General features: G+C 46.6%; 1 protein-coding gene across 1 annotated transcript; it reads right to left on the bottom strand.

Annotated features, from left to right (window-relative positions):
• Positions 1 to 841: 841 nt before the first annotated feature.
• LOC146178725 (myeloid leukemia factor 2-like) lies at positions 842 to 15749 on the bottom strand. The gene is made up of 4 exons (XM_084580019.1): positions 15537 to 15749; positions 14556 to 14666; positions 8979 to 9100; positions 842 to 1033 (listed from the first exon to the last, which is right to left on the bottom strand). Exons 1-4 carry the CDS (start codon positions 15747 to 15749, stop codon positions 901 to 903), a joined length of 579 nt encoding a protein of 192 aa, XP_084436145.1. The 3' UTR covers positions 842 to 900.
• Positions 15750 to 18598: the final 2849 nt, after the last annotated feature.

The raw sequence follows: 18598 nt of genomic DNA, 5'->3' as shown, positions 1-18598 counted from the left end.
GGTCGGTGATATTGCTGAGGCTAGTAGCTGCGAGGGCCCCCCAAAACGTGACATCTTAGAACAGCAAATAGCAAAAGCTCTCTGGTGGGCAGGAAGTATTGCTGCACTCTGCGTCTTTCATCCTGAGCGGCGAGATCTAAAGAAGCTCGGATGAAAAGTATCGATTTAGTGAGTGTAGCTGGCTGATTACCAATAACAATGCGCCGATTCACAGGGCCCACCGTCACGCTTAGGGAGATACGATGCCAACACATGACGGTAGTTTGGAGATTACGGCCTCTTTCTGCTCACTGGTACTCGTTCTATACCCTTTAGAATTGCAACTTAGGAGTGAAAGGGGCTTATGGCGAATTTTGTTCTATTGCAGGTCATCAGCGCTAGCATTTCTTTGTCAGATTTTCATTTCAAAAACAAACCCTAAACCAATATATCGCTAGGGTCTACAATGTGTTAAAACATATTAAGGATTATAACTAGCTCAACCGAGAAGGATTGCTCGCTAGAACTCAGCATATCTGTTTGGTATGGTTGTTTAAAAGCCAAATGGACAGTTGCGAAACATAGCAGGGATAACGATAAGTAGAAAAGAAATTGCTTCAGGGGACACCCTCCCTATTTACCTTTATTTGGGGTGTCATGAAATTAGCCTTTGGCACGATAATTTATAAAATGCTTCATCGTATCCACAACCGTCAGTGAAGAGCAGCTAAAAGAAATGCTGCTTTGGGCTGCAAATTTTGTGTTTCTGATGCCAAAAATGCCAGAGTGCCAATGTAAAGCTCTAGAATCTCTGCCGTTGCTTCACGTCGACATCGCCGGCCAAGGAAAAGAGATCGCAGTATCGATGTTGAGCATGTGCTTCCATCTCGCGGAGGGCGTGCGACACACTCGCTGGACGAATCAGCGTTGGGTCATGCGTTTCTTCCACTCGCTGTCGAAGCCTCCGAGCTCTTCGTAGGAGATGTTCACGAGTTGCTCGCATTTTTCCTCCTCTCCCGTAAACTCGTTGCGACTCTTCTCGCTCAGGTGGGACCTGCGGTGAAAGCAATCAGTGTAGATTGAGGAGCAGAAGCTTCGGACTCCATGAGGCTGCGGTCCATAATTGTAACAGCTTCGTTTTATTAAATGCTGCTTCGTTGGACTTTCCGGGCTACGTTTTCATGAGGAGCATACGATCAGGGTTGACGTTTTGGACCGCCATGTATGGTTGCCCTGCTGCCATCATAAAACTCTCAAATCAACCAACACATAATAAACTATTCTTAGGAGCATGCAGCTTTCGTTCGGCGTGAACCTTAGAGCGCACGGCAATCAGAATTGTGTTCTACGCGCCAAGCAAGTGAAGATGGGTGCATATGTTTCGCCTTCGCAAAAGCAGTTATGCTAACGTAAGTTAGGAACATTTCTTTTGGACGTCTTCTAGTACTATGTTTTTAATTCTACGCATTTCTTCTGGATCTAATTAACGCATCTCTGAAAGAAACATTACAGCTGGTGAGGGTTATTATTCATTTCGGAATTAGTGCTAGCCTTGTAACCCGCCTTAGCCAGGAGTGGGACATACGTTTAGAGGAGACAAATAAAACAGGAACCAAATAAGACGCAAATAAATGACACCATTAGAGATGATAAGACCACTTCTTTTCGCTCTATAGTGAAGGATAAGTGCTATGATGTGTTAAGTACTACCTTTTGTGCAAGTTTTGGTTTTGTTTCAGGGGCTGGACCATCCATTTGAAAGTTCTCAGGTTATCTTTCGCGCTATTTCGAAGTATTAGAACCATCCACTATCAGGAAAAATAGTCACGCCTCTGAAAGTTCAGATTTACTTTCCAGTAATGCCTGACAGTGAGCTGTGCCTACGCTTTCCAAGGTGTGTTAGCGTCAGCAATACGAGTGCATTTGGGAGGCACTCTAAGCGATGAATGTATAAAAATGTATAAATGTATATGTAGATATCGATATATAAAAAGGCTTGGCTGTGGTTTGGCTTCAATTAAGCCTAGTGTGAAGAGATAGGTGAAGCGGCCATGTGTGCTGCTCCACCCTCACGCCTTGCAGCAGCTTTTCTAAGGCGCTCCTCAGGTTGTTCCTGCTTTTCCACCGCAATTTTGCCTCTAGCCCTTTCTCTTCTCCTCCGCAAACTTACAGCTCGTATCGCAATGTGCTCCGGATTGTCAGATGCAGCTAATCGACGATCGTAACGAGCACGGTTGCTCAGTTGCTCCTCCTCCAAGGCCATGGCGCGGCTCCGACTAAGGCAGCTGTTGACGAGTTAAGTTACTTTTCCAAATCAGTTGACCTTTGACATATGGTGGGGAAATAGCTACCAAAGGTGGCTGTGGCTTAAGTTCCAACTTGACCTCGAAGCTGTTTGAAGGTCATTGAAAACACGCGGTGACCTTGAAATTACTTCGCATAGTGAGGCTACCTGTTCAAGAAAATGAACAAAACATTTTTAGTAAAAAGTGAGAAAGCACTGTCTTGTGTGTTTGTGTGTGTGTGTGTGTGAGAGAGAGAGAGAGAGAGAGAGAGAGAGAGAGAGAGAGAGAGAGAGAGAGAGAGAGAGAGAAACGCTATTGCATCATACCGTTAACGTTCGAGCCCCACTTCCCGCGTGTTCCGCTGAATGTGAATGGGACGCATTAAGTAGCGTGCGAGCTTATTGTTGACGTCATCACCTGGTAGGCTATAAGAAAAAAAAAAAGAAAAAATAGAACTACCAATATGGAAAAACACCATTCGTGAGCGCTTGATATCATGTCATTTAATTGATAAATTACGTGCTCAAACGTTTGCTAATTAGCATAGTGAAACATTGGCTTTTTATTCTGAGCATTAGGCACATTTGAATCTCCTTTTTAAATTGTTTGAGAGAAATAATTGAACAATTAACTCTGTGAATGTTAGATTACCATCATCAACCACTGAATTCGCAGCATGAGCATTCTGACACCTTTGCACCCCTTTTCTTTTTCGTCGTTTTTAAAATATCTCAAATTAATTATTGATGTGTTGCACACTTACATTTTCTTAACTCCATCAGCAAGGAATGCTCTTTATTCTGAGCCATTTGATACATACCCCGCCGGGGTGGCGCAGTGGTTACGGCGCTCGACTACTATTCCCAAGAACGTGGGACCGAATCCCGGCCTCGGCGGCCGCTTTTCGATGGAAGCGAAAAGCAAGGCGCACGTGAGCTGTGCGATGTCAGTGCACGTTGAAGAACCACAGGTGGTCGAAATTTATGGAGTCCTCCACTACGGCGTCTCTCATAGCCTGAATCGCTTTGGGACTTTAAACCCCACAAAACCAAACCAATCAAAGCCCCCTCTTTCTCGTTCTTGCCCTGTCATTCGCGGCCAATTTAGCTTTCTCTACAAAATGTGCTATAGTAGAGGTCTGCGTACTAATTTCTATCGCCTGTAGATCTCCTCACGCGCACTGACATTGCAAACAGCACACGGACGCCTTTGCAACTGGCCACCACTGAAGCGCGGCCGCCGCAGCCGGGTTCCAAACCAGGTCTTCTCCGCTACTGAACCGGAGTAACTGAGTAGGGAATTGCTTGGCGTATGTACGTGCCGATTTCATGTGCATTGTTGTATTTCTTAACGTCCTGAGAACTGGTAATACTACAAGACGGCTTCCGCAGACTTTGGTGTCTATGGTTCCTTTAATGCTCGAGAGCATGTCTTAAAAGGCTAAAAAATTTGGACTCTTTGTGGAAAAGCTTCTTGAAGATGCTATCACGCATTGCATAACTGCGGAATATTTACGCTAATACATCTGAAATTCCTCCCTCGGCATTCTTAAACTTTTTTATATTATTTCAATAGCGTGCCCCTTATTCTATGGCAAACTAAACTCGATGTGATGGCAAGCAATACTTAAAAACTATGCTATGCATCTGTTTACACCGTTTTATTCATTCAAAATGTTCATAATGTTATTTAGGAATATTTCACAGTTGCCTCATAGTTATATAAAAGGGATACCATTGGTTTTCTGTGGAAGATCTTATTCCTGCTTGTGAGCGTACTCAACAAATAAAAATTTGGTCCTCATCCGTAGCTTAAGCCATTTCCACTATGTGCATAAATGTATATCTATTCATATTCCACATTTAGCTTCCACGTAGATGCCACAAAATCTTGGCCTTCAATGCTTTTTGATTGCCTTTTTACTTGCGCTTAGTGTGAATCCAGCCAGATTTCAATTATCGAGCCGACGCACGGCAATGCCGAGTTAAGCGTGCTGAGCTGGTTAGGGTTGTTCAGAAAAAGGAAAGACCGTCAAGTACACTGGCGCAAAATCGTGCTCGAAGACTCGATGCGAAATGTAAAAGTTGGTTCCGAATGTGTTGCTTTTCATTCGCCCTTATTCTAATTTTGTTTTCGTGCATGATAATGGAGAGCTAGTGGTAGAATGAGCATCCACGGGAGACATTGTGGAGTGGTACACTTAATCTCTGCATTTAAAGTATTTTCATGACCGCTCTAATAGCCTCCGTTTGTCAACACTTGTCGTTGGGACTGTAGGAAGAAAGGAAAGACAATGCACTGGTTTGCTACTGTCTCTGTAACCGAACCGCTTCCGCTGCCTCCTGCGGACAGAGGAGAAAATAGAGAAGAAGGAAAAGAGGGAGCGAGAAAGACGCACATTGCAACAGCCGTCGTTTTCCACCGTAGCGGTGGCAGGTGCAATGACGGCCGACAACGGGTACAACCGCTGGTGGCAGATGTGCCCCCGCCGCAAACAATAGCGGCCTACCATTCCCTGCCCCGTAGGGTGAGGAGCACCCACTCCTCCACCTTCCAACACTCGTTCCCGATTCGAGTACAATAATTTTGCCCCTCCTAATTATTGATCCCTCAATTTGTTCCTCTATACCTCACTTACTATTCGAAAACCCTACATGGCAACAAAGCCCGGCTTAACAAATCCGTAAGCTGTTATTCTAGTTCCACACACGTGTTAAGAAGCTCCAGTTATAAGCGAACGTTTTATAACTGCAATTTTTTTAACGCTTATGAGGAGTCAGAATAAGCGTGGCGCGTGGCTATGGGGCCTAGGGGTAGCATGTCAGGATAAGATTAAGATGTTCCTGGCAGGCTGATTATGACCCTACCTTTCAATGTGAAAGGGGAAGTACAAATTGGCAACTCTTGCCTCGTTATTCGCTGAGCTGGTTTTCTTCATCTGATGGGGCATGCACGTTTCCCACGTATCTGCTCTGTTGATTAATTTTATCGATATCTATGAAACTATTTTAAAGCTGGATTACTCGCATCCTGGAAACGTTTGTTCACGGTTTTAATTTATTGATATTGCAGCGGACTTCAGGTGTCGGCAGTTTGATTTGTTCTATAGGGTTTAATATTGTAAGGTGGTTGACGTATGGGTGATGCCTTAGGTGAGCGGTCTGGATAATTTCGATAAATGAGGTTGTTCCACCTACGCTGACATCGTACAGCCAGTGCACGAGTGCCTTACACAGTACGCACAAGGTGGCCGTCTACTGTGCGGTACGTCTACACCATCAGAAATCATGCGCTGCCTTTTTTTTTTCACGAAAGATTTCCTGAATGGGGGATTTATTGGAACTGCAAGAATTAACTCCAACTCGATATAGACGTTCAAGAATGATATTTTTATTACAGTCAAGGTATAGATACAGTACATGGCTCCACAAGAAGCTGCCACTCCTGAGTGAAGCATAATCACACCCTTACAACTTATTCCGAGCACTTTTATTAAATTTTATCGAGCATCAATAATTGATCGCTATCTGTCATACGAGTATTATGCGTGATGTCATGAAACTATTACTTTATTATTAGGCTAGAATGATGAGGCAGAAATATAGACGGCAAAGTCACTGTCTTACAGGAAACGAATGACGCGTATCAGTCACACGTTTTCTGCGGAGACCTGACCAGAGCCCTAATCAAAGGGTGAAATGTGGAGCGAAGATGGAAAGCGAGAAAGAGGAGCCAGGGGGGGGGGGGGGGGGGCGGAGTGCTTCGGAGTAATTTCAACTGCCTGGTACTTTTGACATGCACTGACATCAGAGGAGGTGGTGAGGGGTGGCCTTTCCTGGCCCTACGGGGCTGGGACGGTACGTCAACGACGCTTACCGCGGGGGCTAGCCAGCCACCGAATTTTATCTGTTTTAGGCCGTAATTGCACCCGCCACTGCTTCTGTGGTGGACGACGGCTGTTGTAGCGGCGCGCGTCTTTCTCTCCCTCTTCTTTTTCCTTTCTTCTCTATTTTCTTTTTTTTTTTTCCGCAGGAGGCAGCGGTGGTGGCATAGCAACACAGCCCGTAGCAGCTAGGCGCGTGCATTTTCTTTTCCTTTTTCCTACAGCCACAACCACGGCCAGTCTCAATGCGCGCATTGAGACCGGCCGCGCCACAACAACGACAACTGATATCACACAGCACACTACCTCTTCATTTCGGCACCATAGAAACTCAGCGCCGCCGGTGTTGCACAGCAGTGTACTTAGAGAATTCTGTAGTTCATGGTCGTCCACCTGTGGCGCTAGTTAAGCAAAAGCATTGCTCAATACGCTTTAGTGTTGATTATCGGCGCTTTAAAAACATTTCTCGCCAAGACGTGTACACCCTCCCACGAACCGGCGATGCCCTAGACTGCTTGCAAGACGTAGTATTCTTTCCCTCCCTCAATTCATTCTCCGTATATTGGCAGGAGCCTATGGCAGCAGCGGATCTTGTAAGACCACCCTTGTTACGTCAGACGGACTGTACAAATTTAACGTTATGCCGTTCGCACTCCGTAGCTCCCCAGCCACATTCGAAACATTGATGGACACCACATTACGCGGCATGAAAATGAACATCTGTTTGTGCTGCAAGGATGATATCGTCGTCTTTTCAACCGACGTCCCCACGCATCTGACTCGCCTTCGGGGGGACGGGCGAGGAGGGGGTGGCTGCTCTTGGCACCATGGGGCTGAGGCTGTTAGGTCACGGGGGCTAGCCTGCCCCCGGATTTGTGTCTGTTGTAGGCCGTCATGGCACTCTCCACCGCTTCGGTGGACGCGGTTGCGACGCGCGTCTTTCTCTCCCTCTTTTCTTTTTCATTCTTTCTTCTCTATTTTCTGCTCCGTCCGCTCGAGGCAGGATATCAAAATGGCTCCTTCTCATTCCGCTCCACCTCCGCTCTAATGTTTGCTTCCGTCATCATACTGACCCGCAAAGCACTCATGCCGTCGTCCTAAAAAGCGGTGACCGGATTCGTCAGATGATCGTCGCTACATTCACTATTCAACCGCTTGTCAAGAAGGCAAGACGTCTTGCCACCCCGCTGACCCTCTGTAGCCGTTATCGTGTCGAGCTCGTCCGTTTATTCGTGTGGGAATAGACCTTTATGGTCAGCCACCATGCAGTGCGACAGGTAATCGCTGGGTCATCGTTGGCGTCGATCACCTGACCCGTTACGCGCAGACTGCCGAACTTTCAGTGGCCCTAGCCCGAGAGATAGCCCATTTTATACTGCCTCACTTCGTTCTTCAACGCGGTGCCTCTCGCGAGCTGCTGAGGGACAAAAATTATGCTTCTCTGTACGAAATCGTCCAAGAGCTCCTGTCCTCTCGCAAATCCATAAATCGTGCTACAACCACGTAACAGCCGCAAAATAATGGTCTCCGTACGCTTGGGGACATGTCCGCAATGTACGTTACATCTGCCTCTGCCAGCTCAGACCGGTACCAGGTACTGCCATTTGTAACGTTCGCGTACAACGCTGCCACCCAAGCAACAACTGGTTTTTCGCCCTTCTTGCTCTTATATAGCCGTGAATCATCTTGTACCATCGACACAACTTTGCCATACCGTCTGGATGCCTCTGAGTACAGTGCTTTGTTAGATATTGTACAGAAGGTTGAAGATTGCCGTCAGCTAGCTGGAACGTTTACTTCCACCAATCAGGGCAATCGCAAAGATCAGCATGATAATCACAGGTCTGCTCCGAAGTTCCTCGCCGACAGCTTAGTTTGGCTCTGCGTTCCTGTCGCCAGCAAATTTGAAGCCTAGTACCATGGTACTTATCGCGTCTTGGAAAGCACATCCGCGGTAAACTACGTCATCGAGCCAGTATAACCCTTTCTTCCGACCGCCACCGCCGCTGCCGCGAGATTGTCCATGTTAGCCGCGTCAAGCCGTATTACAATCCGCTTGTATCTTCCCGGTGAGTCACAAGGATGGCGACTTCGTCACGTGGTGAAGACAAAGAAAGAAAGGAAGACAAAGAACTCACAACGCAGCGGCATCTCTATCGCTTGTCTCCGGCACCAATCTCTCGCGCTGTAGCTCTGACCTGCGGCTGTTAACTCTACTCTGCTGTTTCCGAAGTACTGGCAACGTTAGCGGTCGGACCAAGCCATTTATTGCTCTATTCAGTAATAATTAAGATACTAATAAACTAATTGCTAAACGATGGTGGTAACAGAAAGAATAAAATAAAGGATCAAAACGTAAAATAATAAATTCAAAAAGAAAAATATTGCACAAGAAAATAAAAAGCAGAATAAAGTAAAAAATCACCACATTAAAAAGTAAAAAATTGCAAGAACTCAAAACTTTATTGCATCGCTAATGCTTTCGAATCCTCCCTAAGCACTTTCTACATTGGCGCCTATTTTTCTGCACACAGAAATGTGCTTGTCTCTTTGGTTTTCTTAATATGGGCACTTTAGCCTCAGCTTGCAGCTCAGGCGGGGTCTAATTATTTTTGTTTTCACTTCGCACAAGGTATCTCTAGTTTGCGTGTTAGTGCACAGTTGCTGCTTTATACCTAAAAAGATATATCAGGCAGGATTAGCTACCGCTTTGAAGAACAGACAGGAGGCGATCAGGATTTTGTGGAAATGCTAAGCCTGTACGGACTCGGCTTCAATCTGTGTCTGACGGTGGCACCGGGGGGAGAAGCGGATATCAAAAAGTGCCTCACCTGTCTCCGATGTGTCGTCCCACGCTCAGCTGCCGAACGCCAGTGCGGCTGTCCTCGTAGGTGGTGACTGTCTCGACGGCACCGTTGGCCGTCTCTCGCGAGAACGCCGTAGCCCGGACTACCTGCGCGTTCGCAGTGAAGATTACTAATGCCTACGCTAAATGCAATAGCCGGCAAAGTTCTTTATACTAAAGAGATAGAAACCGCTAAATCAAAATCAAGCATAATTTCCGTAAGGTAGAGCAAGGTAGCGCCACCTATGAAATGCGGCAGTTAATTATCGTTAGCTATGATTTATAGTTCTCTTTGTACACTGTAACCGAGATCTCAGTCACGCCCTGCAGTAATGAAAGTGTTAAGTTTTTTGACAGCAGTGTCCATTCTTGCACCAATCTCAGTGCGTTATAGAGTGAACAGCGCACACGTTCTATAACAGCTGTTCGACGGGTATTCGCGTGGCTGTATAGTTTACTTGCAGTAAAATCAAACAGCATTCTCGCTGTCACTGACTGGAGGCTAGTAACCGAATTGAACCTAGAATGCATGTCTCCGCTTACATGCTGTCCGTACGGATAGTCAGGGTAAATCTCGTCGCGACGCCGTGATGTGAAGACAATGCTTGATTACCGGCAGCTGTAGCTGCCATTCAAGGGTCACTAGCCTTGAGAATGATTGGCCTAACTCTTACTAGACCGATGGATAGGTCTTTTGTGGAACAAGCGCTCCTACAGTGTGCGATCTAAGATGTTGTTGCGGCTGTAGGAAGAAGGAAAAGAAAATGCACGGTCCTGCTAGTGGCTCTGTAGCTGAGCCACCTCCGCTGCATCGCGTGGACAGAAGAGAAAACAGAGAAGAAAGAAAGAAAAAGAACAGGGAAGAGAAAGACGTGCGTCGGAACAGCCGTCGTCGACCACCGAAGGGGTGGCGGTTGTAATGATGGCCCACAACCGGTACAACCACAGATTGCAAGCGGGCTCCCGCGGCAAATGGCTGGGTCCTACCATTTCCAGCTCCGTAGAGCCATAAGTAGTGCCCCCCGCCCCCCCTCCCCCCTCGCGAATTTAATATCGGCCTTGAGTAAATAATTATTCTTTACCGGCCACCTCAAAGGACTTATCATTTTTTCAGAATCTGTTTGACGGTCAATTGAATAATAACATGCCTTCTTCGTCTTATTTTCTATCCCCCATATCTTTCTGGTCACGTATATTTCTTTTTCAAGACAACAAAACGATTTTAAAAACTTAAAAAAAGTGCTCTTCAGAAGGTAACACGCTGATATGCGATAGAGGTGACAATTTTGTATGAGCGTTTTCTGCCAAGATGCAACTAAACAAACACCTTCTGCGAAAATTGCCGTGGTTACTTTAATGCACGGTTACTTTACTATTATCCTGCCAGGAAATAAAATAAATATTTCAAAAGATCACCGATGTAGTGTCTTTAAATAGACAATGGCAGTTGAGTATGACACATAAAGCACGTTTTTTTTAAAATTCACGTGTCTTTGATGAGAAGTCATTTATTCAAAGCAGATATTTGTTTTTAAAGCAAATATTTGGGTGCTTTGGTGTGAATACATAACCAACACCAGCACGTGAAAACGTATTCTCTCTTTCACCCTATTTTGGTGCTCATGTTAGCTATGTGAGTCAGTTATTTTGGAGTGTCAAAGAAAGTGTACCACGCGTGAGTTGCGGCGGTCCTTTTATATTCTGTCCACCTCCACAATTCGGCCCAATCTACGCTTAACCGCACACCTCCTCCATCAAGCCGCTGTCGTTCCGAACAATTAGTCTGTAGGTTTATAGGATTTAACGTCCAAAATTGACTCAGACTGTGAGATACGCCGTAGTGGAGGAATCCGGAAATTTCGACCACCCGGGGTTCTTTACATGCACTGACATCGCACAGCACACGGTTCCCTTGCTTTTCGCCCCCATCAAAAAGCGGCCGCCGCGGCTGGGATTCGATTCGGCATCCTTGGGCACAGTAGTCGAGCGCCCTAACTGCACCACTATGACGGTGTTGTTCCAAACGTTTCTTGCGGGTTCCCCAGAGCTGCTGATCAGTTCTTTCAAGCTCTATGAGCTCCTGCGTTCAACAATTACAGAATTGCTCTTAGGTCTGCTTAAGAGAGCATATGGCGAAAGCCAGTTTACCGGACTGTTTTCATTAACTGCATTTTCATTGTTATCCGCACTGTCATGGATGGTCGTTGCTGACATCATTATAAACTAAATCCACCATAATAGTCATCGCTACTACCTTTATTACCTTTATCACTAGCTGCAGCGTTGTTATCTTTTCTGCTATCATTATTCCTGACTTGATCGTTATTTTCATCGCAATCATCATGCGCATGCTAGAAGAGAAAAAGTACTATCGCTGACTCTCAAGCCTGGCGTGGAGTAGCGGTTTGCGCGCTCGTCTGACCTGCTGTTTGATCTCGCAATAAAGAAAAAAATAATTGAGACGGTTTTTCTCAGCCTAAGAGTTGATGCCACAGTTAGGGTTCTTTTTGTTAATTTGCCGTTATTCTTTATTATTTTTCTTTTTTTTTCTTCTACGCCCCGCAACAATTTCGCTAGGGTTTCCCCTACCAGTCCGGTATTAGCGGCATTTCAAGGACTACGTGTTCGTTGCCCGCCTTGAATACTGAAAGCCCGTGTTTAAACATCACTGAAGGAAAATTTAAATAATTGAATTCGATTTTATGAAATATCGGAATTAGAGGAGCGTACTCGTTTATTTTAGGTTAATTGCCATGCTGCCCGTATTCGTTAGCTTCATTTGGACGTTGGGCGTTTGAAACTGCTACAGTGGCTGCGTGAGGTCACATGGGGGTGTCGCCATGGACCTGTCGACCAATCAGAAATTTTTCCGATACGTTTAGCGACTGTTGGTGCAATACAGCGAAGCGCTCAAAATCAGAAAGGACGAGGAGGGAACAGGACAATAGCGCACCAAGTTCCTTGAGAGACGTAGCCGCGTGCTCCAGCCGCATGTCAGGTCGCTCCTGTATGCACCTTGCAACCACCTTCAACCCTTGGGATACACAGGTTGCACTCTCGTCCAACGTCGCCCTCCTTGCCACTTCCCGGACACTGGTGAGAAGTCCTGCGGCGTCTTGCCTCGGTGGTACGGTGAACTTGGGGCCGAGCGCCAGAGTCCTGGAGACATCATCCGGGACGTCGACGTCCCCTAACGTGTGAATGCCTTGACCACATGCCGATACCTTGCGAGGCACCAGAAGGCGGAGGCCCTCCAATACACGGAGCCAGAAGTTTTCCGTGGCCAGGCTGAGCAACCTTGACACCTAGCGCCATTTCCATCGGGCTCGTCCGAGGTTACCGTCGCTGAAGATACTTGAGAACAAGTAGTCACGATAGAACCGAGCCTGCCTCCTCGTCCTTTGTGATTTTGAGCGCTTCGCTGTATTGACTATGAACCAACACGCCCAAACATTTCCCCCCCTGTTGGTGCAATACCGGGCTACGGCGATGGCTTTTAGCCACCAGCCGAATACGTTGTCGCCTCACAATCTGTTCAGAATAGTTGTGGGAATATATTCGATGCTGTAAAATCATTTGATGTGTAACCGAAGGCTACAATTCCAGCCACTAATCTCAATTACGGCGACACATTTCCGCTCTTCACTGTGGCTGATGGTCAGGGTCATGGCCTCACGAAGCGAGTTTGCCTAATTTTAAGCCAAATAATAAAGCATATTTCTCAACGAAAATGCTAAGGCAGCCCGAAACGTGTCCTTTTAAATTGATGAGCGCCTTCTACAAATGGCATTGGAAACAAAGTTATGCCGAAGGTTTCCTCGCATTGCTATGCGTTTGAATTGAGCCAACGCTGAATAAGGCGGAATAAAAGCTTCTAAAAGGCCATACACTGTTAGCGGTACCGTCGTATCAGCTTCGGATAGATTAATTTAGGTGTAATGGAGCTCGAAGACGCAAATCTCATGGTAGATCATTTTTATTATCATTTGTAAATCTTACTTTTATCGACTGATATCGAATAATCCCCTGTAGCAATGTACACCAGACCTATTGACGAGTGCTCCATTGCCCATTGTTCTCTGTCCATTGTGTTTTATTTTGCTCTAACTATTTTACTTAACGAATCACCAACTTGCCCGGCAACATGCTCTCTTCACACCAGACCTAGTTTGTAACTGTCAAAACTGATATATCAGGTTCCCACATGTTCGATTTTGTAGCATGTACGGCACATTAAACGGCAACAAGTCCAGCTCTCGTTGTGTTCAGTTTGACAGCTTCAGGTTGCCTGCACAACAACCCATAGCCGATAAAAATAAGGGGGCAGGGGGTGGTAAGCATGGCTTGAACCTAGAGATACACCTAATAGATACACCTAGAGATACACCTAGAGAGCTGTTCTAAGCATGGTTATGCTTTTTGTTTTTTGATGACTTTATGCAGGGGGGACACAGTAGCTTTGCCTTGAGAGTAGCTATGTTAGCCACTATAACGCTACATGCTCAATCGGAGATATTTATTTATTCTCTTTTTATAAAATTACTTTACAGGAAAAGCGCAGTATCTGTATTCTTTATTACAAGATTTTCCTCGCATAGCCCGAAGGCGTTGTAGCAGGAGCGTTACAGTTTGGAAGACGAAATCGTCGTATACAGAGCGTTTTTGTACAACCGATAGCCGGTTTTACTGTTGCACAATTTAAAAAAAAAATGAATCCGCAAACAGATTTATCCTGGCATGAGCAAACTGTCACATTTTTTTCTGTGGACACCTGAAACACGCTGTATGAGAAGAAAGGAAAGTAGAAGTTAAAGAGAGAAGCCGTATTTGACCGCCGCTTGCGGCGGAGCTAGCCTGCCACCGTACTTTATTTGTTGTAGGCCGTCATTGCACCCGCCACCGCTTAGGTGGTGGACGAAAGTTATTGCGGCATGCGGGTTCGAACCCGACCTCGACGGCTGCGTTTCGATGGAGGCGAAACGAAGAGGCGTCCGTGTGCTGTGCGATGTCAGCGCACGTTAAAGATCCCCAGGTGGTCGAAATTACTCCGAAGCCCTCCACTACGGCTCCTCTTCCTCACTTTCCACTTTCACCTTCATCTCTTCCCTTACTGCGCGGTAGAGGTGTCCAGAGAAAACAAATGAGACAGTCACAGCGCCTTTCCCTTCTTATAAAACAATCAATCAATCAGGTGGCTCAGCTACAGAGCCAGTACCAAGCCCGCACATTTTCTTTTTCTTCTTCCTACAGCCACAACAACCATACATGGACCTGTTTCGATGGAGAAAAAAAGGAGAGCCGTGCGTGTGTGATACTTTTTAGTGAACACCACGGATCGGTGGAAATCTACATTTAATCAGGCCAAGGTAAAGGAACTTTCTTGCAGGTCAAGAGACCGGACAGGTTGACCTTGGCTGATATAACGCATAGAGAAGCTTCCGCTTCAAAAGTGGCAACCTAAATTTCGGCAACAGAAATACACCGCAGCCGCTCGCCTGCTAGCGAGGCACAGCGCCAGTTTGAACCCTCAGGACTGGAAAGGGCCACATAGATTTATACGCACCTCAGGGCGTGTACCATTGCTTGTGCTTCTCTGCTGCACTACACACCGGGTGGAGCTTCCCTTGTGCGAGACGCTGGTCACCACGGTCTTGGCACTGCAGGAGCTCTCCACCTGCGCAGTCGGTTTGTCGCCGCTCAGTCCTGAGAACATCAACTACCGAAGGGCATAGCAGGAGTTGCAGCTTTTGCATGTGAACATAGGAGACTAAGCAAATGACTTATTCTTAAGCACGCACTTCGTGCTCCGTTCTTTCTTCTTTCCGCGCACTAAAAAGCAATGTAATCGCGCAACGTCGCGCAATTATAAGTTTGTTATCACGTGAACCCTGTCGCGCTTTTGCAACATTTAGAATGTACGCCATAACGTGTCTTCTTTAATCCAGCAATACGCTCTGTCACAGTACACCGAGTACTGGAGGCCGCATTTCATAGCATTCTACTCGTCGTTCCAGCTGAGCATACGATTCTAGAGACGAACAAAAATTAGGGCGACGCTGGAAGCGGGTTTATCACCGCCTTTTCATCTCGATAATACTTTTATATCTTTTGTCCCAAATTTCTTTTAATGTAAAGGAAAGTGCAGTATCTGTTTCAAATCTCAGTGGACACCTACATTAATCAGAGGGTGTTTGTCGTCGGTTCGGATCTCTTTGACCAAGCGATTAATGCTAAATGAAAAGCGAATGGTACACCAGTCTGAACGCTGAACAAAGAACAGTTCCATCAGAAGCTTGATAGCAAATCACGCGCGTATTTTGTCTTACATTCGTTTTCTCAATTTTCACCGATGAGCGACATCGATGGCGTTTCAACCGAACGAGCTCTATACGCCTCGCGTAAAAATGGCTTGTCAGACCTCGGATTCAACTTAATTCTAATTAACGGCATGAGCATATGATCATGCATTTTTCCAGCACTGTCGGAAGGGAAGCTCGGGATAGGAAGGCATCCTAAGAACGAAATGCACTTTTCGGATTCATACCGTCTTACCGCTGACCCTGACCGTGCACTCGCTGGCGACTGTAGTCCGCACCTTGCTCTTGATGGTGATGGACTGACGCATGCGTGGGTCGCCGCCGTGGCTGACAGCCATGGTTGGCTGCAGGTCATCTGCCAGCGGGTGGTCGGAGGCACTGCTGGGAGGCGACTGGGTGCGCCTCGCCAGACAGACCTTCTTTGACGAAGGGCTGCTCATAGCGGCTCAAATTTGAGCACCTCGTAACGCTAAGCCCCGGTCATGCAGATGGCGCCGGGCGTATCGAGCAGTTACGAGACTGAGGAGTCGATGCTATAATTATGATTATGGCTTGCGCGGTCGGTCGCCATCTGGTGGTGTGATACCTAGTAATTTAACTTGGGTGTCACGAAGAAGAGGAAATTATCTAATACGATGAAAAGTCAAACTCTTGGAAAAAAAAAAAGTCGAAATGCGGGCCGCCGGAATACTTATCTTACCTACTACTCCACGCGAAAGGAAAAAAAAAAGAGAAAAAGAAACACATGGCAAACGGTAACGCTTGCCTTATGTATACTGCAGGTTGGCATGGGTATCTTGTCAAGAGCAGCCGCTTTTGATGGCATCCAGATTTCAAGAAACCTAGATTGTAGTATTCTGAAACAGCAAGAAGCAGCAAGAACAGCAAGGACAGCACGATCCTCAGCTTGAGTTTTTCAGTGCTTGGTTTTTGGCAGGAAAGAAAACGAGCATTATAACAATGAAGAAAGAATTACGCGGAATTTAACTTTGCTTCAACTGATTAACCGATTAAAAGAAGCGAAAGCACAGTTTAGCAAGGGCTTGGCGGCTTAGTGCTGAAAAACGTATGCATTTACGTGAGGTTATGTAAAAGTCTCCTGGTGGTGGAAATTGTTGTTGGTCTCTTCTAAATTAACGCATTTTAATCTGCAGCCATTCACCACGGTACCTCTCTCTTTTTCACAGCCGCATTCGTTTCTTCCTATACAATGTGTGCGGGTCAAGTTTCTAGCGGGTGGTCTGAAAGATGCGGCGTCTTCCCTTCTTATACATCAATTTGCAATTTGCGAAGAGTGCATGTCGCCTGTCCGCGGATCGATATCAGTGCACCTTAGAGATACCGAATGGTCGATAATTTCGAAACCACTCACAAATATCTATCTTATGGCCTGAGTCACATTGGGACGTTAGACCTTTCCCGGCCCTGGTGGCGCAGTTGTCAGTTAACACACTAGTCTACTGTGCTCGAATAATGTAATAATTGATTCAGAGGAGGGTGCAGGTGCAATAACTGTCAGACTTGTTTCAGTGTTGTTGTTGCTGTAGGAAGAAGGAAAAGAAACTGCAGTGGCCTGCTACTGGCTCTGCAGATGAGCCACTTTCGATATATCGCGCGGACAGATGAGAGAAAGTAGAGAAGAAAGAAAAAGAAGGAGAGAAAGACGCGCGCCGCAACAGCCGTCGTCCACCACCTAAGCGGGGGCGGGTGAAATGGCGGCCAACAACAGATAAATATTCGGTGGCGGGCTAGCCCCCGCCGCAAGCGGCGTTGACCTACCAGTCCCAGCTCCGTAGGGCCATGAATAGCCACCCTGCACCACTTCCCCCTCTGTTTCAGTGGGCACACCTGGACCGCACCGTAAAAAAAGAGAGGGAGGCCAGAAAGCGGAGGCATATTAGAGGGTTTAGATTAGAAGTAAGTTCGGCCACCTGGGTGCCGTTAACATACGCTGACATCGCACAGTATACGGATGACTGCTCATTTCGCCTCCTTTGAAACGCAGCCCCATGGCGATCGGGATCGAACCCGGGAACTCCGGCATAGTAATCGGGCATGTTATCCGCCGCACCACACAGGTGGAGGGGGAAATGGAGTATCCCGGTTCGAACCCTGTCATATGTGGCTGATTGCCTGTGTGCCCACCTATGGGGCTGAAACGTGGAGGCTAACCAAGAGAGTTCTACTTAAGTTGAGGACAACACAGAGGGCTATGGAACGAAAAATGGTAGGGGTAACATTAAGAGATAGGGAGCGTGCAGAGTGGGTCAGAGAAATAACTCAAGTTACCGACATTCTAGTGGAAATTAAGAAGAAATGGACATGGGCAGGACATGTAGTGCGATGAGAGGATAACCGATGGTCGCTTAGGGTAACAAACTGGATTCCAAGGGAAGGAAAGCGTAGCAGGGGGCGGCAGAAAGTTAGGTGGGCGGATGAGATTAAGAAGTTCGCAGGGGTCAAGTGGATGCAGCTAGCACAGAACCGGGTTAAGCGGAGAAATAGGGGAGAGGCCTTTGCCCTGCAGTGGGTATAGTCAGGCTGATGATGATATGTGGCTGCATTTAGAAGAATACAAAATGGAGAGGCGTCCGTGTGTTTTTTGGATGTCAGTGCACAATAAAGGTCGCCAGGTGGTCACAAGTATTCAGAACACCTCTAATACGGGCCCTTTATATATATATATATACATATCCCTGTTTCCGTTTTCACTCCTAACTTAAACTTCCTTTACGGCACGTTCAGGTGTTCAAGAAAAAGCCTGACAAGTACAGCGCCTTTACTTATCTCTAAACCAATTAAAATGTTTTTACCTTAAACCCTAAATTCTGAGCAACACCAAACCAAAGTGAAAGTCCTTTGTTGGTGTGTTTTCGGGGAAAGAAAAGCGCAGTATTTATCACATTGCTCAGTGGGTACGTGCACGAAGCGGAAGTCATTGCGCGGAGTGCACCCAACTGGAAGCAAGCGGTGAGTCAGTGTGCCCACCATACCGCGCATATACACATTCGAACCTCGAGTCGGTGATGATCGTTTGCATTGGGGGTCAGAAACCATGAGGGCAATTGCGACTTCCTTTGCCCAATGAGCACTCTCGGCTCGCAAAGAGACCCCATTCACCTGTGTGTAGCGGTGCACTACCGCCTCTACGTAGTGGCCTGAACGGTTCAGACCAGTCACAATTACCTTGCAGACTTCTAGCTTGGAGCCATGTTTACAGTGCAGTGCACGCGCTCGAGCTAAGTGAGGGCCTTCGCGGAGGTTCGGTTTCATATTGCGTGAGATCGAG

Source organism: Amblyomma maculatum, chromosome 9 (assembly GCF_055883805.1).
Source record: "Amblyomma maculatum isolate TAMU_Amacu chromosome 9, ASM5588380v1, whole genome shotgun sequence".
NCBI lineage: Eukaryota > Metazoa > Arthropoda > Arachnida > Ixodida > Ixodidae > Amblyomma > Amblyomma maculatum.
Note: the sequence above shows the minus strand (reverse complement) of the source record. Positions and strands in the feature narration are given on the sequence as shown.